At 44.3% G+C, this 24,318-nt stretch overlaps 1 protein-coding gene across 1 annotated transcript in view; it reads right to left on the bottom strand.

The window, feature by feature from the left end:
- The window catches only part of B4GALT2 (beta-1,4-galactosyltransferase 2), a 146,963-nt gene that overhangs the window by 75,604 nt on the left and 47,041 nt on the right, over nucleotides 1-24,318 (bottom strand). Inside the window, exon 2 of the mRNA XM_082265441.1 lies at nucleotides 852-1,256. Coding sequence (XP_082121567.1) covers nucleotides 852-1,173 — 322 coding nt within the window. The 5' untranslated portion in view covers nucleotides 1,174-1,256. The remainder of the gene's footprint in view (nucleotides 1-851; nucleotides 1,257-24,318) is intronic.

The raw sequence follows: 24,318 nt of genomic DNA on the forward strand, positions 1-24,318 counted from the left end.
GACAGGCTGACCCCCCACCCCTTCAACCTCTGCAGCAATGCTGGCAGCACTCATACGTCTATTTCCCAAAGACAACCTCTAGATATGATGCTGAGCACGGCACTCAACTTCTTTGGAGGACCATGGAGAGGCCTGTTCTGAGTGGAACCTGTCCTGGTAAATCGCTGTATGGTCTTGGCCACCATGCTGCAGCTCAGTTTCAGGGTCTTTATAATCTTCTTATAGCCTAGGCCATCTTTATGTAGAGCAACAAATCTTTTTTTCAGATCCTCAGAGAGTTCTTTGCCATGAGGTGCCATGTTGAACTTCCAGTGACCAGTATGAGAGAGTGAGAGCGATAACACCAAATTTACCACACCTGCTTCCCATTCACACCTGAGACCTTGTAATACTAACGAGTCACATGACACCGGGGAGTGAAAATGGCTAATTGGGCCCAATTCGGACATTTTGACTTACGGGTGTAATGACTTTTGTTGCGAGCGGTTTAGACATTAATGGCTGTGTGTTGAGGTATTTTGAGGGGACAGCAAATTTACACTGTTATACAAGCTGTACACTCACTACTTTACATTGTAGCAAAGTCTCATTTCTTCAGTGTTGTCACATGAAAAGATAGAATAAAATATTTACAAAAATGTGAGGGGTGTACTTTTGTGAGATACTGTATATGATACCTCACTACCATACTACTGACACCCAGGACTCCATTCATATAAGACCTTACCACCATGTTACTCACACTATTGACTCCACTCATAGGAGACCTCACTACTATATTATATCATGGATTCTAATTGGAGTTAAAGACTTCAACCCAACCAGCCCCCAAAAGCCCAATGCCAACTTACCCAAACCTGGTGGGGAGTCTGGGCACGGTGGAACAGGCTTCTCGGTGACGGTCTGGTTGAGTTCCAGCTTGGCGCTGGGCGTGAAGACATCTGTGGGGGATGTAACGGCAGGGTATGTGTGGGCAGTGCCATTGGGCCGGGAGAAGTTGTAGTAGGGGTGGATGCGGGAGGAGTTCCTGACGTTGAAGCGGCTGAAGAAGTCCAAACGTTGGGCATAGACATCGAAGTAGAGGATCATGATAATGACGAAGTGCACGAGGCAGAGCAGAAGGACGGCCTTACAGATCCTCTCTAGAGTGACGCCCAGCAGCAACCTGGTCATCTTCTGACGTGGGGGAGGTCAGGCCGGACACCATGTGACCCCGAGGGCTGGGAGTCCAGCGCCGCCCATATAAGGTACACGTCCTGTACAGGAGACAACAGGAAATCAGATTATTATTGGTACTGGTATAGTAACTAGTTATATCGTTATATTATAGTATCTAGTCCAACATTTCCGACAGAGCCAAAGCTGTGGGTATAGGATTGTGTGGTTGTGTATATGGAGGTTTTCTATTGGTTGAACTAGATGAACTTGCGTCTTTTTTTCAACCTGACTAAATGACTAATCGAAAACTTTAGATTTTTTTTTTTTTTTTAATTGGAATGTGGCAAAGTGAACAAAAAAAAGAAAAATCGTCATCAAATGAATACAACGACTCTTTAAATCATCTTTGGCTTAACTAAAACAGAATTATTTCCAAATGGTCCTCTAATAACACGCATAATATTCGAGTTCAGAAATATGTTTACAGTTCAAATATGACTGGAATTCCATGTAAAATTTGACTTGCATTTCAAATTAGAATTTCCGAAATTCAAACAAATTTTGTTTTGTTATTCGAGCATTCGGTAAACTTTGTTTATAATGCAATTCAGGTATTCGCATAATTCTAATCTCCGAATAACAAAAAATTTGTCCGAATATTTATTCCTAACAAAACAAACCGCACATGTCTATATGCAACTATATAATATAACTATGTAACAACTATGTCACTATGTAACTACAGTTTATAACTTTGTAACTATATACTTATGTAACTATGTAACTATAAAACTATGTACTCTATTTATGTAACTATATAAAACAACTATGTATCTACAGTATATAACTTTGTAATTACCAATATAATAACTATATAATTATATAACTATGTAACTATATAAATTATTATTAAAACTATATAACTATGTAAAAATATAATTACAGTATATAACTATATACAGTAACTAAACTATATAACTATGTTACACCTTAACTACAGTATTAAACTTTTTAATTGTATAACAAAATAACTATATAATTGTATAACTATGAAACTATATAACGAATTAATAAACCATATAACTATGTAACTATAGAACTAGGTCACACTGTAATTATAGTATATAACTATATAACTATGTAACTATATAACTAATAAACTATATATCTATGTTACACAGTATTTAACTTTGTAATTATATAACAAAATAACGAATAACTATATCATTGTATAACTATGTAACTAATTAATAAACAATATAAACTATATGTCACACTGTAACTAAAGTATTTAACTTTGTAATTATAGAACAATATAAATATGCAACTATGTACCTATATAACTAATTAATAAATTATATAACTAAATAACTATATAACAAATTAATAAACCAAATAACTATGTAACTAATTAATAAACTATATGTCACACTGTAACTACAGTATTTACTTTGTAATTATAGAATATAAATATGCAACTATGTACCTATATAACTAATTAATAAACTCTATAATTATGTAATTAAATAACTATATAACTATGTAACTATATAACTAATTAATAAACTATATAACTATGTACCTATAGAACTATGTCACACTGTAACTACAGTATATAACTATGTAATTATGGGGTTGATTTACTAAAGGTAAATAGTCTGTGCACTGGAAGTGCAGTCGCTGTAGATCCAAAGGGGGACATGCAAGGAAAATTAAAAAATTGCATTTTTGCTTGCACCTGATTGGATGAAAGAAATCAGCAGAGATTCCCCTCAGATCCAGTGCAGAGTATATTTCCCTGCAGTAAAATAACGTGCAACACCAAAACTCTCAGTTATCAGTGCTAAACCATAAATGATACAAAAATGGACCAAATACATCCCTGGGTTTATCTTCATTTACAAAGTATCTCTTATATGGAATGATATTTTTATACTCCCGTGTTGGGGTAACATAAATGTTCGCTATTGGTCACCGGTGTGCGCTGTGACGGGAAGGTGCCGATGTGTCATTGACGGCGTTTCACACCATTTCCATTTTTTCTTTTTGCAACTTGACATTTTATTCATCTTTATTCCCAGCAGTGCAGTGTGGCGTCCTGAGATACAACTCGCCGCGCTCACAAGGTGGTGCGTGTCAAACATGAATGGCAGCGCGGTAACGTGCACTCTTAGGACTCCAGGCAAATTGCAATGTCTATACATCGGGACAGTACTGGACAAGGCTGACCAGCGCAGCCTAACACATATGCCGTGAATGGGCCCTAAATTGCAATACGCGATAATGGACATAACACGCTCCAACGCACTACATTGGGTTGCAGTGCTCTGCAATGCGCAGCAACAAAGAGCAATGCATTCCTGTCCATTATTGATGGGTACCTTGGGATTTTCAGCATGTTAGGATGCATTGGCAGCCCATTCATTTCACATCAACGAAAGGGTTACTGTTACACACTCAGTGCTCTATAGCTTTCCATTCCATGTTTTCTGGATGGCACAGAGCACAGCACAGCACAGGACAGGACAGGACAGCACAGAGCACAGGACAGGACAGCACAGAGCACAGGACAGCACAGCACAGGACAGGACAGCACAGCACAGAGCACAGGACAGGACAGCACAGGACAGCACAGGACAGCACAGGACAGGACAGCACAGCACAGGACAGCACAGGACAGGACAGCACAGCACAGCACAGGACAGCACAGGACAGGACAGGACAGCACGGGACAGGACAGGACAGCACAGCACAGCACAGGACAGGACAGCACAGAGCACAGGACAGGACAGCACAGGACAGCACAGGACAGCACAGGACAGCACAGGACAGCACAGGACAGGACAGGACAGGACAGCACAGCACAGCACAGGACAGCACAGGACAGGACAGGACAGCACGGGACAGGACAGGACAGCACAGCACAGCACAGGACAGGACAGCACAGGACAGGACAGCACAGGACAGCACAGGACAGCACAGGACAGCACAGGACAGCACAGGACAGCACAGCACAGGACAGCACAGGACAGCACAGGACAGCACAGCACAGGACAGCACAGCACAGGACAGCACAGCACAGCACAGCACAGGACAGCACAGCACAGGACAGCACAGCACAGGACAGCACAGCACAGGACAGCACAGCACAGGACAGCACAGCACAGCACAGGACAGCACAGCACAGGACAGCACAGGACAGCACAGGACAGGACAGCACAGCACAGGACAGCACAGCACAGGACAGGACAGCACAGGACAGGACAGCACAGCACAGGACAGCACAGCACAGCACAGGACAGCACAGGACAGGACAGCACAGCACAGGACAGGACAGCACAGCACAGCACAGCACAGGACAGGACAGCACAGGACAGGACAGGACAGCACAGGACAGGACATTGCTTTCCGGTCTCTCTGTAACCATCAAAATGTTTTTAATGGTTTGTCTCATCGCTATGAACAGCGAGGACTTCATGTCCGAGAACAGAACGCATATTATAACGCATATTTAATAAATCCGCACTTTTTATGCAGGAAAAAACTGCCGGTGCCAGCCAGGATTTTATTATTAAAAATTCTTAACTAAAGAAGCAGAATATCGCACTGGACTCCATTCACACCTTTAGATCTGTGGTAATGAATAAACGTTTTATTGTCTCTCGGTTCACACCTATGCGTTTTTTTAATGCTTTTTGCAGAAACGCACTACAGTCCATTTACCATGGTTTACTATGGCACACGTTCACATCTGGGCTTTTTTCAGCCGCCGCATTTTTGGAAAGGGTCAGGGACTTGTTTAGCCACTTGCCGACCAGCGATCGTATATATATATATATATATGGTGTACAGGTATGGCGATTCGCAGGATAAATCCTGGGAGCATGTGTGTGCCCTCTCGCTAGCGGGGAAGCCGATCCACGGGACCGGCGGCCACAATTACCGCCGGGCACCTGCAATCGCTCCCCGTGAAGAGAGAACATGGCGGTCTGCCGTTGTAAACACATCAGACCTTTGTTCTCTCAGGAATCAATGCAGAGCTCCTCCTATTTAGGAACACTGATCTCTGTATTGATTCCACAAGCCCATCCCCCTCACAGTTATAAAACACCCCCTAGGCTCACACTTAACCCTTTGATCACCCCTTCCCTGAAAGTGTCATTAGTACAGTGACAGTGCATATTTCTAGCACTGATTACTGTAGTAATGTTACTGGTCCCCCCAAAAGTGTCACAAATGTCCGTTAGGGGTCCAATCTGTCCGCCGCAATGTTGCAGTCCTGCTAAAAATCGCAGATCGCCGCCATTGCTAGTAAAAAAAAAAAAGAAAAAAAAAAAAAGACAATTTTTCCGCAAACCAATCAAAATACACTTATACAAAAAATATGTAGCAGAATACAAATTGGCCTAAAATGATGAAAAAAATTAGATTTTTACATTTTTTTTGGGGGGGGGGGGGGATGTTATATAGCAAAATATGAAAAATATTGTTTTCTTTTTTCAGAATTGGCGCAATTTTTTTGTTTATAGCGCAAAAAAATAAAACCACAGAAGTGATCAAATACCACCAAAAGAAATCTCTATTTGTGGGAAAAAAAAGGACATCAATTTTATTTGGGTACAGCGTCGCACGACCGCGCAATTATCCGGTAAAGTAACGCAGTGCCGAATCACAAAAAATGGCCTGGTCATTAAGGGGGGAAATCTTCCGGTCCAGAAGTGGTTAAAAGCAAAACTGTGAATTTTTGGTTCAACAGACTTTATTGGAGAAGCTGTATATAGCATGTAGCGTGTTTTTTTGCCACGATTTGCATCTTTTTAATCCACCCAACAACAAATTGGCAAAAAAAAACATAAATAATGCAAAATGCGCAGAAAATTGCGTGAAAAACACGTGTGCAAAAACGCATAATGCACCGCAAGAAGCACTGCAGAAACGGATCAAATGCAACCTGCACTGTGCAACCCCTCCCACCGGGACCCGCTGCTGCCGTGTACTATTTATTATTATACAGGATTTATATGGCGCCAACAGTTTGCGCAGCGCTTAACAAAATGAAGGCAGACATTACAGTTACACTACAATTTGGAACAAAAGGAATCAGAGGGCCCTGCTCGTTAGAGCTTACAATCTAAAAAGGGAGGGTCAATTGATACAAAAGGTAATAGCTGTGGGGGAGGAGCTGATGGAGAAAGTGAAACAATGTATTAGTTAGTAGCCGGATAAGGCTTCTTTAACCACTTCCCGCCTGCCCTATAGACGATTGACGTCGGAAAAGTGGTTGTATTATCCTGACCGGACGTCACATGACGGCGGCAGGATAATGCGCTCTGCGTGCCCCCGATGGGCACGCAGGGCGGCGATCGGTGATGCGGCATGTCACTCTGACTCACCGCATCTCCGATCTCGGTAAAGAGCCTACTGACGTAGCTCTTTACCATGTGACCAGCTGTGTCCAATCACATAGTACACAGGAAGAGCCGTTGATCGGCTTTCCTTAGTTTGTGCCTGACAGGCACGAGTAGAGGAGAGCCGATCCACGGCTCTCCTGACATTTCTGCACTGGTAATCAGATCATTGATTACCAGTGCAGACCCTCGGGGGGGAAGGGGGTGCCACTAGATCCACCAGGGATGCCCACCCATGACCCCAGGGATGCCCACTATGGCCACCAGGGATGGCAATCAGGGCTCAGGGAGCCCACCATTGCCCTCCCCATCAGTGCTGCCCACCAGTGCCCATCATTGCCACCTATCAGTGCTGCCCACCAGTGCCCATTATTGCCCACCAGTGCCGCCTATCAGTGCCCTTTAGTGCCACCCATCAGAGCCGCCTATCAGTGCCGCCCATCAGTGCTGCCTATCAGTGCCCATCAATGCTGCCTATCAGTGCCGCCTATCAGTGCCCACCAATGCTGCATATCAGTGCTACCTATCAGTGCCACATATCAGTGCCCATCAGTGCCGCCTATCAGTGCCCACCAATGCTGCATATCAGTGCTACCTATCAGTGCCACATATCAGTGCCCATCAGTGCCGCATATCAGTGCCTCCTCATCAGTGCTCATCAGTGCAGGAAAAAACGTATATCTATTTACAAAATTGTATAAAACGTTTTTTTTTTTTTTTAAACTTTTCGGTCTTTTTTTATTTGTGTACCAAAAAAGAAAAACCTTGAGGTGATCAAATACCAGCAAAAGAAAGCTCTATTTGTGGGGGAAAAAGGACATAAATTTGGTTTAGGTACAGTGTTGCATGACCGCGCAATTGTCATTCAAAATGCAACAGCGCTAAAAGCTGAAAATTGGCCTGGGCAGGAAGGGGGTTTAAGTGCCCGGTATTGAAGGGGATACAGAGAAGGTGTACAGCCGCCATGCGTGGTTCAGCACTGGGGGTTGCGGAGAGCCCCTGCATATGCACAGAAATATGCCCTAAACACGGATAGTGTGCAATCTGGGCATAGGTGTGTGCTGGAGCGCATAAACAGTCACACCTTTAATTAATTGCAGTGGGCGGCGGTGCGCGGCAGCGGCGTGCCGCAGAGAAGTGATGGCGCAGGGTCTGCTCGCTGGGGATGAAGCCTTAATGTGCATTTTTCCTGCAGTAAAGCAGTCCATTCACATTGAAGGGGTTCCTAATGAGCGTCGTGACGCGGAGACACACCTGCACTATTTGTGACCAATGCAGTGCCCAACGCAGCGCATTCACGTCTGTGCCCAAGAGACCGAACCTCCTCTTGTACAGATAGATCCTGAACGCCATTACTCCATATAGTGACATCAGGGGCCAAATTAAATTGATCCTGAATTGATGAGGACAGAAAGAAGAATGGTGGAGAGAGCTCTGCATCGATCGTTTACAGAGATAATTGGTCCTGCGGGGTGGAGGTGAGCGGAGACCCAACCTGGAAGAGTGCGGCCCATTTACACCGCAAGGCTTTATGGAACATCGATGCAAATACACCGCTCCAACATTACTGAATGGGGGTCATTCACATCTCATGCAGGTTGTAGGTTGATGCATTAATGAGGTTATGGGGCCTATTGCTGACAATGGATGAGTATGGAGCCCCATTCACACCGAAGGGCCACATTCACACCTAAGGGCCACATTCACACCTAAGGGCCACATTCACACCTAAGAGCCACATTCACACCTCAGCATTGTGTACCTCAAAGCTCCAAAACACTGGGGAAAAAAAAATCAATGATTCTCTATGGAGACGGTTCACTTCTCCACTACAAGTCACCTGACACCAAATGCCTGAAACCCCAAAAAGTTCTGGAGCTTTTCTTTGTAGCTTGAAATTATGGAAGATTTGTGCATTTTTAAGCGTTTTTTTGTTCTATAGAAATGCATGGAAACACCTAAATTGAGCATTTTAAGCATTGAGCGTTTTGTTGCACATTTTTGAGCAGTTTTCTCAAATGCAACAAGGCTGCATTTACACTTGAGCGTAGCGTTTTCACGCGTTTTTTTTACCGTGATTTTTACCGCGATTTTCAGGCATTTTTTTCAGGCGTTTTTGGAGGCAGCCATTGACATCTAACAAAAACGCTGGTAATCAGCCCAAAAAGAAGCTCAGCTACAGGCGTTTTGCTTCAGGGGACAAAACGCTCAGATGTGAACAGGGGCCATTTATATGAATGGGGTTTAAGGCCCCTTTCACACTTGTGCGACTTGTCCCGCGATTTTGGACTGCAAAATCGCATGACAAGTCATTTTCCATTATTTTCAATGAGCCCCATTCATATCAGTGCGTTTTGAAGTCGCACCGGCTTCAAAGTAGTTCCTGCACTACTTTGCCACGATTTGAATGCGCTTTGAGCCATAGCCATTGCTTTCAAAATCGCGGAAAAGTCGCGTCAAAATTGCCCCGCAAAATCGCGTCAAATTCACTGTAAAATCGCATCGCATAAGTGTGAAAGGGGCCTTACTTGTTGGGCGTTTTGGAACAGTTTTTTTTTTAACGTTTTTGGAGCTGAAAAATGCTCAAAAACGCCCAGGTGTGAATGGAGCCTAAGTAAATGAAAAAAATAAATAAAAAAATAATGAAAAATAAATAAAATACATTAATAAAAAAATAAATAATAAAAACCCTTAACCCTAATATTAACCCCAACCCTAAACTGTAATCCTAATATTACCCTCTAAACCGAAACTGTAACCCCAATATAACCCCTAACCCTAAACTGTAACCCTAATATTAACCCCAACGCTAAACTCTAACCCCAATATTAACCCCAACCCTAACCCCAATATGAACCCCTAAACCTAAACTGTAACCCTAATATTACCCCAACCCTAAACTGTAACCCTAATATGAACCTCTAACCCTAAACTGTAACCCCAATATTAACCCAACCCTAAACTGTAACCCTAATATGAACCTCTAACCCTAAACTGTAACCCTAATATTAACTCAACCCTAAACTGTAACCCCAATATTAACCTCTAACCCTAAACTGTAACCCCCAATATTAACCCAACCCTAAACTGTAACCCCAATATTAACTCAACCCTAAACTGTAACCCCAATATTAACCTCTAACCCTAAACTGTAACCCCCAATATTAACCCAACCCTAAACTGTAACCCCAATATTAACCCAACCCTAAAGTGTAACCCTAATATTAACTCAACCCTAAACTGTAACCCCAATATTAACCCCAACCCTAAACTATAATCCTAATATTACCCTCTAAACCGAAACTGTAACCCTAATATTAACCCCAACGCTAAACTCTAACCCCAATATTAACCCCAACCCTAAACTGTAACCCTAATATTAACCCCAACCCTAACCCCAATATGAACCCCTAAACCTAAACTGTAACCCTAATATTAACTCAACCCTAAACTGTAACCCCAATATTAACCCAACCCTAAACTGTAACCCTAATATTAACCCCAACCCTAAAGTGTAACCCTAATATTAACTCAACCCTAAACTGTAACCCCAATATTAACCTCTAACCCTAAACTGTAACCCCAATATTAACCCAACCCTAAACTGTAACCCCAACCCTAAACTGTAACCCTAATATGAACCCCTAAACCTAAACTGTAACTCCAATATTAACCCCAACCCTAAACTGTAACCCCAACCCTAAACTGTTACCTGTAATATGAACCCCAACCCTAAACTGTAACCCCAATATTAGCCCAACCCTCCCTCTGGAGAGATCTGAAAATGGCTGTGCACCGACCCTCCCCCATCCAACCTGATGGAGCTTGAGAGGTCCTGCAAAGAAGAATGGGAGAAACTGCCCAAAAATAGGAGTGCCAAGCTTGTAGCATCATACTCAGAAATACTGGAGGCTGGAATTGGTGCCAAAGGAGCTTCACCAAAGTATTGAGCAAAGGGTGTGAATACTTATGTACATGGCAAAGGGTGTGAATACTTATGTACATGGGATTTTTTTCCTTTATTTTTAATAAATTTGCAAAGATTTCAAACTTCTCTCACGTTGTCATTATGGGGGAGGGGTTTGTAGAATTTGAGGAAAATAATGAATTTAATCCATTTTGGAATAAGGCTGTAACATAAAATGTGGAAGAAGTGAAGCTCTGTGAGAACTTTCTGGACGCACTGTAGACAATTTATGTGTGGGGGCTCAACCTGTGGCCCTCCAGCTGTTGTAAACTACAAGTCCCATCATGCCTCTGCCTTTGGGAGTCAATCTTGTAACTATCAGCCTTGCAATGCTTCATGGGACTTGTAGTTCTGCAGCAGCTGGAAGGCCACAGGTTGATCCCCCGGCTCTATAACATGTGATGATGCATCAAAGAAGGAACAATTGATACCAAGGCATGGCACGCCACCATTTACCACAAGGACCGTCCTGTGTGCATGGCACTGCTGTGAAAGGACCATAAAGAGAAGCGGAGATCCCCGCCGGCCGTTCTGATTCAATCAGCAAAACTCCAGCATTTTGCTGCATGAAAATGAATGTCAATGAAATCCCATTCCTCCCTCTGTGTACTGCAGTGTGACATGCAAAGGGAGGCGGGCCTATCCGTATACAGCCACCGCCCACTTTATTATATATATATATATGCACACACACATTTTATATATATATATATGTACACTCACCGGCCACTTTATTAGGTACACCTGTCCAATTGCTTGGTAACACAAATCACTAATCAGCCAATCACATGGCAGCAACTCAATACATTTAGGCATCTAGACGTGCTGAAGACGACTTGCTGAAGTTCAAACTGAGCATCAGAATGGGGAAGAAAGGGGATTGCAGTGACTGTTGAAGGTGGCATGGTTGTTGGTGGCAGACGGGCCGGTCTGAGGATTTCTGGGATCTCTCAGGATTACAGAGAATGGTGGGAAAAAGAGAAAATATCCAGTGAGCAGCAGTTGTGTGGAAGAAAATGCCTTGTTGAGGTCAGAGGAGAATGGGCAGACTGGTTCCAGATGATAGAAAGGCAACAGTAACTCAATGCACCCAAGGTATGCAGAATACCATCTCTGAACGCACATCATAGCCAACCTTGAAGCAGATGGGCTACAGCAGCAGAAGACCACACCGGGGGGGCCCTCCTGTCAGCTAAGAAGAGGAAACTGAGGCTACAATTGGCACAGAATCACCAACACTGGACAATAGAAGATTGGAAAAACATTGCCTGGTCTGATGGGTCTGGATTTCAGCTGCGACATTCAGTTGGGGGAGGGGCAGAATTTGGTGCATGGATCCATCCTGATTTGTATCACCGATTCAGGCTGGTGGTGGTGTAATGCTGTGGGGGAGGGGGGTGGTGTAATGGTGTGAGGGAGAAGAAGGGGGGGAGGGGGGTAATGGTTCAGGCTGGTGGTGGTGGTGTAATGGTGTGGGGGAGGGGAGGGGCAGGGTAGTGGTTCAGGCTAGCAGTGGTGGTGTAATGGTATGGGGAAGACGGGAGGTAACCATTCAGGCTGGTGCAGAGGAGCTGAAGGCCGCTATCAGAGCAATCTGGGCTTCCATAACACCTCAGCAGTGCCACAGGCTGATCGCCTCCATGCCACGCCTCCATGCCACACCTCCATGCCACGCCTCCATGCCACACCTCCAGGCCACGCCTCCATGCCACGCCGCATTGATGCAGTAATTCATACCAAAGGATCCCTGACCAAGTATTGAGTGCATCCTATATACTGTACATGGACAGACTTCTCCCCCTATACTGTACATGGACAGACTTCTCCTCCTATACTGTACATGGACAGACTTCTCCCCCTATACTGTACATGGACAGACTTCTCCCCCTATACTGTACATGGACAGACTTCTCCCCCTATACTGTACATGGACAGACTTCTCCTCCTATACTGTACATGGACAGACTTCTCCTATACTGTACATGGACAGACTTCTCCTCCTATACTGTACATGGACAGACTTCTCCTCCTATACTGTACATGGACAGACTTCTCCCCCTATACTGTACATGGACAGACTTCTCCCCCTATACTGTACATGGACAGACTTCTCCTCCTATACTGTACATGGACAGACTTCTCCCCCTATACTGTACATGGACAGACTTCTCCCCCTATACTGTACATGGACAGACTTCTCCCCCTATACTGTACATGGACAGACTTCTCCTCCTATACTGTACATGGACAGACTTCTCATCCTATACTGTACATGGACAGACTTCTCCTCCTATACTGTACATGGACAGACTTCTCCTCCTATACTGTACATGGACAGACTTCTCCTATACTGTACATGGACAGACTTCTCCTCCTATACTGTACATGGACAGACTTCTCCCCCTATACTGTACATGGACAGACTTCTCCCCCTATACTGTACATGGACAGACTTCTCCCCCTATACTGTACATAGACAGACTTCTCCTATACTGTACATGGACAGACTTCTCCTATACTGTACATGGACAGACTTCTCCCCCTATACTGTACATGGACAGACTTCTCCTATACTGTACATGGACAGACTTCTCCCCCTATACTGTACATGGACAGACTTCTCCCCCTATATTGTACATGGACAGACTTCTCCCCCTATACTGTACATGGACAGACTTCTCCTATACTGTACATGGACAGACTTCTCCTATACTGTACATGGACAGACTTCTCCCCCTATACTGTACATGGACAGACTTCTCCTATACTGTACATGGACAGACTTCTCCTCCTATACTGTACATGGACAGACTTCTCCCCCTATACTGTACATGGACAGACTTCTCCTCCTATACTGTACATGGACAGACTTCTATACTGTACATGGACAGACTTCTCCCCCTATACTGTACATAGACAGACTTCTCCTCCTATACTGTACATGGACAGACTTCTCCCCCTATACTGTACATGGACAGACTTCTCCTCCTATACTGTACATGGACAGACTTCTCCCCCTATACTGTACATGGACAGACTTCTCCTATACTGTACATGGACAGACTTCTCCTATACTGTACATGGACAGACTTCTCCTCCTATACTGTACATGGACAGACTTCTCATCCTATACTGTACATGGACAGACTTCTCCCCCTATACTGTACATGGACAGACTTCTCCTCCTATACTGTACATGGACAGACTTCTCCTATACTGTACATGGACAGACTTCTCCTCCTATACTGTACATGGACAGACTTCTCCCCCTATACTGTACATGGACAGACTTCTCCCCCTATACTGTACATGGACAGACTTCTCCCCCTATACTGTACATAGACAGACTTCTCCTCCTATACTGTACATGGACAGACTTCTCCCCCTATACTGTACATGGACAGACTTCTCCTCCTATACTGTACATGGACAGACTTCTCCCCCTATACTGTACATGGACAGACTTCTCCCCTATACTGTACATGGACAGACTTCTCCTCCTATACTGTACATGGACAGACTTCTCCCCCTATACTGTACATGGACAGACTTCTCCCCCTATACTGTACATGGACAGACTTCTCCTCCTATACTGTACATGGACAGACTTCTCCTATACTGTACATGGACAGACTTCTCCCCCTATACTGTACATGGACAGACTTCTCCCCCTATACTGTACATGGACAGACTTCTCCTCCTATACTGTACATGGACAGACTTCTCCCCCTATACTGTACATGGACAGACTTCTCCCCCTATACTGTACATGGACAGACTTCTCCCCCTATACTGTACATGGACAGACTTCTCCCCCTATACTGTACATGGACAGACTTCTCCTCCTATACTGTACATGGACAGACTTCTCCCCCTATACTGTACATGGACAGACTTCTCCCCCTATACTGTACATGGACAGACTTCTCATCCTATACTGTACATGGACAGACTTCTCCTCCTATACTGTACATGGACAGACTTCTCCTCCTATACTGTACATGGACAGACTTCTCCTATACTGTACATGGACAGACTTCTCCCCCTATACTGTACATGGACAGACTTCTCCTCCTATACTGTACATGGACAGACTTCTCATCCTATACTGTACATGGACAGACTTCTCCTCCTATACTGTACATGGACAGACTTCTCCCCCTATACTGTACATGGACAGACTTCTCCTATACTGTACATGGACAGACTTCTCCTCCTATACTGTACATGGACAGACTTCTCCTTCCTATACTGTACATGGACAGACTTCTCCTATACTGTACATGGACAGACTTCTCCTCCTATACTGTACATGGACAGACTTTTCACTAAAGCCCCGTACACACATACCGATTGTCGGCCGTAAATATTCGGCCGACGACCGATCGGCCGATTGTAGGCTTGTTAGTATGATGCTTCCGACAGCCGACAGCGCACTTTCAGCCGAACAGAATCTGTCGTGCAAGCATTAAAATTTTTGTCGGCCGACACCAGAACGGCCGATTGTTCGCCAGTCAGTACAGAATTCGACCGACAGACAGCCGATTAGCAAGACTGGGCATGCTCAGAGAAGAAAAAAGACAAGGAAAGTTATCCATCACATGACATCACTTCTGCAGTCGGTTGTTGTTGGCCAACAAAATTCGTGTGCATTCTTTTGCAGTTTTCAACAGACACCGACAGCCCTGGACAAAAGACGGCCGATCGTTCGGCCGACGATCAGTACGTGTGTACGGGGCTTAAGGCAACATTTCTGGATTAAAAATCCTTTTTTTTATTGGTCTTATGTAATATTCTAATTTTCTGAGATGCTGAATTTTGGGGTGTCACTCACTGGAAGCCATAATCATCAAAATTAAAAGAAAGAAATGCTGGAAATCTCTCACCCTGTGTGTAACATCAATAGAAAATATAGGAGGTCACCTTTATGAATTGAATTACTGAAATAAATTAACTTTTTGATGATATTTAATTTTTTTGAAATGCAACCGTATTTTTTTTAAAAAGTATAATTTTCGGTTTCGATGGCAAAATTTCCTTCAGTGCTCCTCTAAAAATCAACCCTAAAGCAATCATTGTCGGATATATTTGGGTTCCTCTTCAGTCTCCTCAATGGACAGAAGTGCCATACCCAACCTCAACCACTCCGAACCCTGAGAGATCCGATTCAATCCATTCTTCACTCTTCTTCCCCAGCACTGCACTGTAGATCCCTCCTCTATTAAATCTCAAGGCCTCATCACTCCCGGGTTATCAGTCCTGCTGGGAGCCCAACCTCAAGAAATCCATCACCGACTCTCAAAGAATTAAAGTTCTACAGCGAAGCCCATTCTCTTCCTCCATGTCACCCAAAATGGCGGAAGTCGATTACAAGCTGCTAACCAGATGGCTTTACTCGCCAGCAAAGCTCCATTCTATATACCTGGACTTGTCGCCTCCCTGCTGGAGGGGATGTGGTATGGTTGCCACCCATGGGCATATTTGGTGGAGTTGGCCATGTATCCAATTTTTTTGGAGTTCTGTGTTTCCAAAACATTCTTTTGGAATTCAGTGTTGCAAAGTAGCCTTGTTCACAGCTGTGGCTACTTTGCCGAAACGCGTTAGCATGTTTTATTGTCATTCCTGTCTCTTCAATAACGTATTTCTGGAGTTGCTGGCTCTTCCTTCTACTTGTTGCCCACTTAAACCACTCACAACCTGCCATGCTTACCTCGCCATGACTCCTTGTAAGTGAGCTTTACATTTTTATTAGAGTAAAAAAAAAAAAAAAATCAGTCAGTGCAGATCTACACTTCCCCAGCTAATGAAGGGGGGGGGGGGGGGGGAGGTAATTAAATAAATAATAAGGAAATAAATTATCCCCTAATAAAGCAAGAAACAATTTCTTTGTGCTATATCCTACAGTGCTGGTGCAATTATTGTAAACAATCACTGTTATATAAGTGTGATCAATAAGTGCCACAAAGCAAAATAAATGTTCCATATAAAACTACAAATTCATACAGTCTGTGACCAATATATGCTGTAAATCCAAAGTTAAATAACGTAATAAAGTGATCCAAAAATTCAGAAACCGGAACAATTGTCCCAGATTTCATAAAGTCCCAGATAAAAAGTAAAGAAGTGCAAAAAGTGCAAAATCTTCAACAGGCAAATCTTGCGCAACTACCCTGTGTGATCCTTCCACCCATCACCCCAAACTAACTCACCAGATAGGAGTGGCCGGTGTAACTCACCAGATGGGAGTGGCCGGTGTAACTCACCAGATGGGAGTGGCCGGTGTAACTCACCAGATGGGAGTGGCCGGTGTAACTCACCAGATGGGAGTGGCCGGTGTAACTCACCAGATGGGAGTGGCCGGTGTAACTCACCAGATGGGAGTGGCCGGTGTAACTCACCAGATGGGAGTGGCCGGTGTAACTCACCAGGTGGGAGTGGCCGGTGTAACTCACCAGGTGGGAGTGGCCGGTGTAACTCACCAGGTGGGAGTGGCCGGTGTAACTCACCAGGTGGGAGTGGCCGGTGTAACTCACCAGGTGGGAGTGGCCGGTGTAACTCACCAGGTGGGAGTGGCCGGTGTAACTCACCAGGTGGGAGTGGCCGGTGTAACTCACCAGGTGGGAGTGGCCGGTGTAACTCACCAGGTGGGAGTGGCCGGTGTAACTCACCAGATGGGAGTGGCCGGTATAACTCTCACCAGGTGGGAGTGGCCAGTATAACTCTCACCAGATGGGAGTGGCCGGTATAACTCTCACCAGATGGGAGTGGCCGGTATAACTCTCACCAGATGGGAGTGGCCGGTATAACTCTCACCAGATGGGAGTGGCCGGTATAACTCTCACCAGATGGGAGTGGCCGGTATAACTCTCACCAGATGGGAGTGGCCGGTATAACTCTCACCAGATGGGAGTGGCCGGTATAACTCACCAGATGGGAGTGGCCGGTATAACTCACCAGATGGGAGTGGCCGGTATAACTCACCAGATGGGAGTGTCCGGTATAACTCACCAGATGGGAGTGGCCGGTATAACTCACCAGATGGGAGTGGCACATTTTAAAAGTGTCCGTCCAACACTAAACGCTTCTTGTTACAATGTATCCATATCACCTCCGGCTGTCACTCCTAAGCCACGAGGGTGATTTTGACATGCGCGGTAGTGTCCAACGTCCTAGCCCCGCCTGACTAGTTTCGTCATTCTGACGTCCTCACGCTCTGTAAGCACGTCGAATGACAAAACTAGTCGGGCAGGGCTAGGACGTTGGACACTACCGTGCATGTCAGTATCGTGCTCGTGACTTTGGAGTGATAGCTGGAGGTGATATGGATACATTGTAACAAAAAGCGTTTAATCCCTAGTGTTGGACGGACACTTTTAAAATGAAGTCGCTGCAACTTGAAATCGCAAAGATATGATTGGTACTCGAAAATCATGGGGAAGGACTTGTCCTGCGACTTGGGACTGCAAACTCACATGACAAGTCGCACAAGTGTGAAAGGGGTCTTAGTCCTATTTTGACTAAAATTAGAGATGCACCAAAATTTTGGCCACCCACCAAAAATGGTGCAAAAGCAGGCGATTTTGCTGTGAATTTGTGGCAATTTTACAGCGATTTTTACTGTGCTTATGGTTTGTTTTTCATAGGTCATGTGACTCAAAAACCACATCAAAAATGTAACACGGGTGCGTTCTTGCTGCCTTTTCAATGCATTTCAACAGGGAGGTGCATTTTTGGAGCTTTTTTTTTTTTTTCCAACTGACCAAAAATGCAGCAAGAATGATTTTTAACGGAAGCGGAACGGACCGGCGTGAAGACAGACATAGAATTTAAAGGGATGCATTTCTCTGAGCTAAAGGTGCCAATAAATTCCTATTCATTTAAAATGTATTATATTAATAAAAAGTCAAATGTAATACAATTATATATATATTTCTTAAAGGCTGTAATAATATTTCGTTTTCGGCCACGTGCATCCCGCATTTTCCTGCATTTTCCCGCATTTGACACATTGCATTTGTGCACCGCTCAGCACCAAAATGTATGGAATTAAGGTGCCATGCATTTTGGCAGGCAGGAACGCACAGGCGTTTGCAAGATGCACGAGTGTGGCATCAAGAATTAATGGCCCCCCCATGTGTAGTCACATGACAAGTCATACCCCATAGTTTCCAATGAGTGCCATTGATATCTGTGCAATTTCAAGTCGCAGCGACTTCAAAGTATTTCCTTCACTACTTTGGTTTGACTTTGATGCGACTTGAGGTCCATAGACCTCAAAAATTACACAAAAAAGGGGCAGGGCGTGCATAAGTGTGCGTGATTCTGCATGCGTTCCCGCACTGCCCCTAGTGTGAGCGAATCCTCAGAGGCTCAGCCACCCCCATGCTGGCAATGATTGTCCCGGCACCAGGGCCGGGACAAGGGGTGGGCAGGAGGGACGGCTGCCCTGGGCAACGTGGTATCATGTGAGATAGTGGGGCACCACAAGGATATTGGGGGGAGGGGATTTGTGTTGAGAAGGGGAATTTGGGGGAGCGACACGGGGTAAGAATTATTCTAGGAGGGCAAATTTAGGGAGGTGTGCTAGGAGTGGTGATTTGGGGGGGATATGTGTTAGGAGAGGGAATTTGGGGGGGATTTGTGTTAGGAGAGGGAATTTGGGGGGGATTTGTGTTAGGAGAGGGAATTTGGGGGGGATTTGTGTTAGGAGAGGGAATTTGGGGGGATTTGTGTTAGGAGAGGGAATTTGGGGGGGATTTGTGTTAGGAGGAGGAATTTGGAGGGGGATTTGTGTTAGGAGAGGGAATTTGGGGGGATTTGTGTTAGGAGGAATTTGGGGAGATTTGTGTTAGGAGAGGGAATTTGGGGAGATTTGTGTTAGGAGAGGGAATTTGGGGAGATTTGTGTTAGGAGAGGGAATTTGGGGGGATTTGTGTTAGGAGGAATTTGGGAGGATTTGTGTTAGGAGGAGGAATTTGGGGTGATTTGTGTTAGGAGGAGGGATTGGGGGGGGGGGTTTGTGCTATAAAATTGAAACAGTAGAGGGGAAATATTTTTTTTAGGGTGTTAGAGGAATTTGCTAGGGGGGATTTGTGCTAGAATGGGGGATTGGGGGAGGGGTCTTGTGCTGGAGATGGAGGATTTGGAGTGGGGGAGAGTTTTGGCTTGGAGGGGAAAATATATATTTTTTGGGGGGGGGGGGGGATTTGTGCTGGAAGCATATGGGGAGAGGATTTGAGCTGGTGGGGATGGGGGGGGGGGGGACAAAGATCTGTGCTGGGAGGGGGGTTTTTAGCAGGGGGCAGACTTGAACGGGGAGGAGGGGGAATTTATGCTTCGGTGCAGTGCTGTATCTTGGCCTAGGCGGACAAGGCCCAGGCCTAGGGCGGCACTTTGCAGGGGGCAGCAAAAAAGCTTCACCCCGCACTGAAAAAAAACCCGCCTCCTCACGGCTCCGAAAAGAGTCCCCGCAGGCTTGCACTACACTTTTAGTATAGTGCCAGTCTTATGGGGCCAATTGGGCCAGAGGGCAGGGTCCAGGAAGCAAATCAGTCTGGCACCCCCCATAAAGCGGTAACATTGCTACCTGCCGGTATGTTATTTAAATTAGGGGGTGCACAAGTTTGGTCAGGCCTAGGGCAGCACAAAACCTAAATAGACCACTGCTTAGGTGGTGAGCATTTAGATTAATGTACAATTTTTCTTTGGGGGGGGGGGGTGTTTTTGTTGACATATACTGCTCATTCATTTTTCTTTTTTTTTTTTAGGGGGGGGGGTGCAATTTGGCATGTTCGCCCTGGGCTCTAGGTGGCATCGTCCCAGCTCTGCCCGGCACATGCGGATCCTCATCCATAATCTGCCAAATCCATCTTTTCTATACGTGACCATTCACACTCTATTAGAATCCGAAGATTACACGGGAAGGGGGTGGGGTAGCGGAGACCCCGGGGGTCACCTTTAACGTCCCCATTTCAAATATTCTCCAATAATCAGAAAACATTTCCTGGAGCCGGTGAAGGGAAAGCAGAGCGCCCCATGAATCCACCTTCTCCTCCTCCAACCGTCTCACTAATCATTGAATTACGGGGCCCCAAGTCGTCAGGGCCGGCTGCGCTTGCTATGAAATGATGCGGCGGACCCGTGTGCTAACAATCAAGAGCGGAAATAAATCCTTCTAATAAGACATTATGTCACAGCGTGACAATGCCACGAGACGCCGACAATGCCGAGCCTGCCGACACGAAGCATTACACCCCTAAATCACGCCTGTCAGAGGTGATTGCCGTCATTGTGTGCGACAGCTAGCATGTAATCTTACACTTACACACGTGCAGATTATTCCTAATGTGATGAAATGACAGAAGACTAACGAAGGGACCGCCGAAAGAATATTCCAACATGAGATTTACCCGGAGAACATACATCATGCCGGGGGATAATGAAAGCAGAAAAAATAAAATAGGATAGAAAAGATACAAAATATCAAATATCTAATTATATAAAAAGATATAAAGAAAACAAAAGGCTACAGTATATACAGCATAATATCTAATTATATACAAGGATAGAGAAGAAAAAATATCAAATTATATAAAAAGATATAAAAAAAAGCATAACACTATACACAGCATAATATCTAATTATATACAAGGATAGAAAAGAAACAAAATATCTAATTATATAAAAAGATATAAAGAAAACATAAAACGCTATATACAGCATAATACCCAATTATATACAAGGATAGAAAAGAAACAAAATATCTAATTATTTAAAATGATAAAATAAGCATAACTCTATATACAGCATAATATCAAATTATATACAAGGATAGAAAAGAAACAAAATATCAAATATCTAATTATATAAAAGGATATAAAGAAAACATAAAACACTATATACAGCATAATATCTAAATATATACAAGGATAGAAAAGAAACAAAATAAATAATATCTAAATTACATAAAAGGATAGAAAGGAGATGTAACGCTATATACAGCATAATATCTAATATAGAATTTTTTTTTATATAACTTTATACTGATTGGAAGCTCATTTATTATTATTAATAACGCTTCCATACTGGGTAAATTCTGGCACTCCTCTCCTACATGTAAAAATCCTAATTTTCTCCTAGAAAATTACGCAGAACCCTCAAACATTATAAACTTTTTTAATTAGAGACTCTAGTGAATAAAATGCTGGTCATCGCAACTTTTTATGTCACGCGGTGTTTGCCCAGCAATATTTCAAAAGCATTTTTTTTGGGGGGGGGGGGGGGGGGATTAAGCGTTTTCATGAATTAGAAGAAAAACACGTATAATGTGAAAGGTGATGGTACGCTGAGTAAATAGATACCCAACATGTCACACTTTAAAATTGCGCACACTCGTGGAATGGCGCCAAACTTCAGTACTTAAAAATCTCCATTGGTGACGTTTACAATTTTTTACAGGCTACCAGTTTAGCGTTACAGAGGAGGTCGGGGAATGGAATTATTGCTCTCGCTCTAATGATCGCGGCGATACCTCACATGTGTGTTTTGAACACCATTTTCATATGCAGGTGCGACTTGCATATGCGTTTTGCTTCTGCGTGCGAGCATGGGGGGATAGGGAGCTTTAAATTTTTATTTTTTTCTTAATTATTTGATTTTATTTTTTTATTTTTACAATATTATTTAAAAAAAAAAATATTTTGATCACCTTTATCCACTTTACCACCGGAGGATTTTGCTGTCTTACATCTGGGCCACTTTTTGCGATTCGGCACTGTGCGAATTTAACAGACAATTGCGCGGTCGTGCGACGCTGTACCCAAACGAAATTTACGTCCTTTTTTTCCCACAAACAGAGCTTTCTTTTGGTGGTATTTGATCACCTGTGCGATTTTTACTTTTTGCACTATAAACAAAAAAAGAGCGTAAATTTTGAAAAAATAACAATATTTTTCAAATTTTTTTATATGAAATTCCCCCCCCCCCCCCCCCAAAAATGTAAAAATCTATTTTTTTAAAATTTTTGGCCAATTTGTTTTCTGCTACCTATGTTTGGTAAAAAAAAAAAAATCGCAATAAGTGTATTTTGATTGGTTTGCGCAAAAGTTATTGCGTTTACTAACTAAGGGAAAGATTTTTGTCATTTTTGGTGTTTTTTTTTTTTTTAAATGAGTAATGGCGGCGATCTGCGATTTTTTTTTGCGGGACTGCGACATTGCGGCGGACAGATCAGACCCCTGACTGACATTTTTGACACTTTTGGGGGTACCAGTGACATTACTACAGTAATCAGTGCTATATATATGCACTGTTACTGTAAAAATTAACTGGCAGGGAAGGGGTTAATTTTATTGGAGAGGGAGGGGTTAATGTATGCCTGGTGCTTACTGACGTGTGTGGGGGGAGGGGATTGTGTGACACAGGGACAGATCGCAGGTTGAGCTATGCTGAACCCTGCAATCTGTCCCTGCCTGTCACTTAGGAGATCCGCCCGTTTTGTTTACACAAGGGGGCGGATCTCCAGACTCGATTCCCCGACGATCGGGGAAAAGCAGCGGCGATCGCTGCTGCTCCTCCCCTGGCCCGACTCCCGCTGTGAATGAAAACAGCAGGAGCGTGCCTCTGGCGGCGCACGAGTGCCGCCCACAAGGGGAGGAGTCCAGTGACGTAGGTCTACGTCGCTAGACGATAACGAGCCACTTTGCCGCAGTACAGTCCCAGTGACTGGTCGGCAAGTGGTTATTGCGGTCACAAGGAATGTAAATGTAGCACTACTCCCAATGGAGCTGCTGAGTGTGGGTCCCCCTGGGTTACCGTGAGCCCCTCAGACAAGAACCAGTCCAGTTTCTTTGGTTTTTAGGGTTTATTTGAGAACTTGGATAGGAGAAGGGAGAAGTGGGATACTCCAAAAACTGAACTATGCACAATTAGGCAGGGACGCTGAAAAATACTGCTTGGCGCTAACCAGCGCTTCCTTGATGCTGGTCAACGCTGACTGATGCTGGTCAACGCTGACTGATGCTGGCCTCAGCTAGGCCAGATCCTGGACTTCACCTCTGACTGTGGAAAAGACTTTTAAGCTCCCTATGGTACTCTTTCCTGAGGTAGCGGACTTGTAGTGCGGACTGTACTGCTGAAATACTTCAGGGCCCTCACTGGCGCCCTCTTTATCCCCTATTCTTCAAGGCTTCACTACTTGGCACCCCCTTTACTGTGCACTCCTGGTTAGCTGGCTCCTGGATCCCTTTTGACCTCTCTGAAGTGATCCCCTCTCCTAGGCAGACCCCTGGGCAGATCCTGAGTACTCACAACACTGTTTTACCAACTACTACTAGATATCCCATAACCTGGTCCTGGACCCATAAGAACAACTGCTACTAGATATACCCATAAACTAGATCCATGAGACCAACAACTACTAGATATCCCATGACCTGGACCCATAAAAGCAACCGCTACTAGATATACCAGGACCTCCACCCATGAGACCAACTACTACTACCATGACCTGAATACATGAGACCAACTACTACTAGATACACCATAACCTGGGTCAACGAGATCAACTACTACTAGATACACCATGACCTGGACCCATGAGACCAACTACTACTAGATATACCATGACCTGGATCCATGAGACCAACTACTACTAGATACACCATGACCTGGGTCAACGAGATCAACTACTACTAGATATACCATGACCTGGGTCAACGAGATCAACTACTACTAGATATACCATGACCTGGATCCATGAGACCTACTACTACTAGATATACTATA

The sequence above is a fragment of the Pelophylax lessonae genome, assembly GCF_965119305.1.
Source record: "Pelophylax lessonae genome assembly, chromosome: 8".
Taxonomy (NCBI): Eukaryota; Metazoa; Chordata; class Amphibia; order Anura; family Ranidae; genus Pelophylax; species Pelophylax lessonae.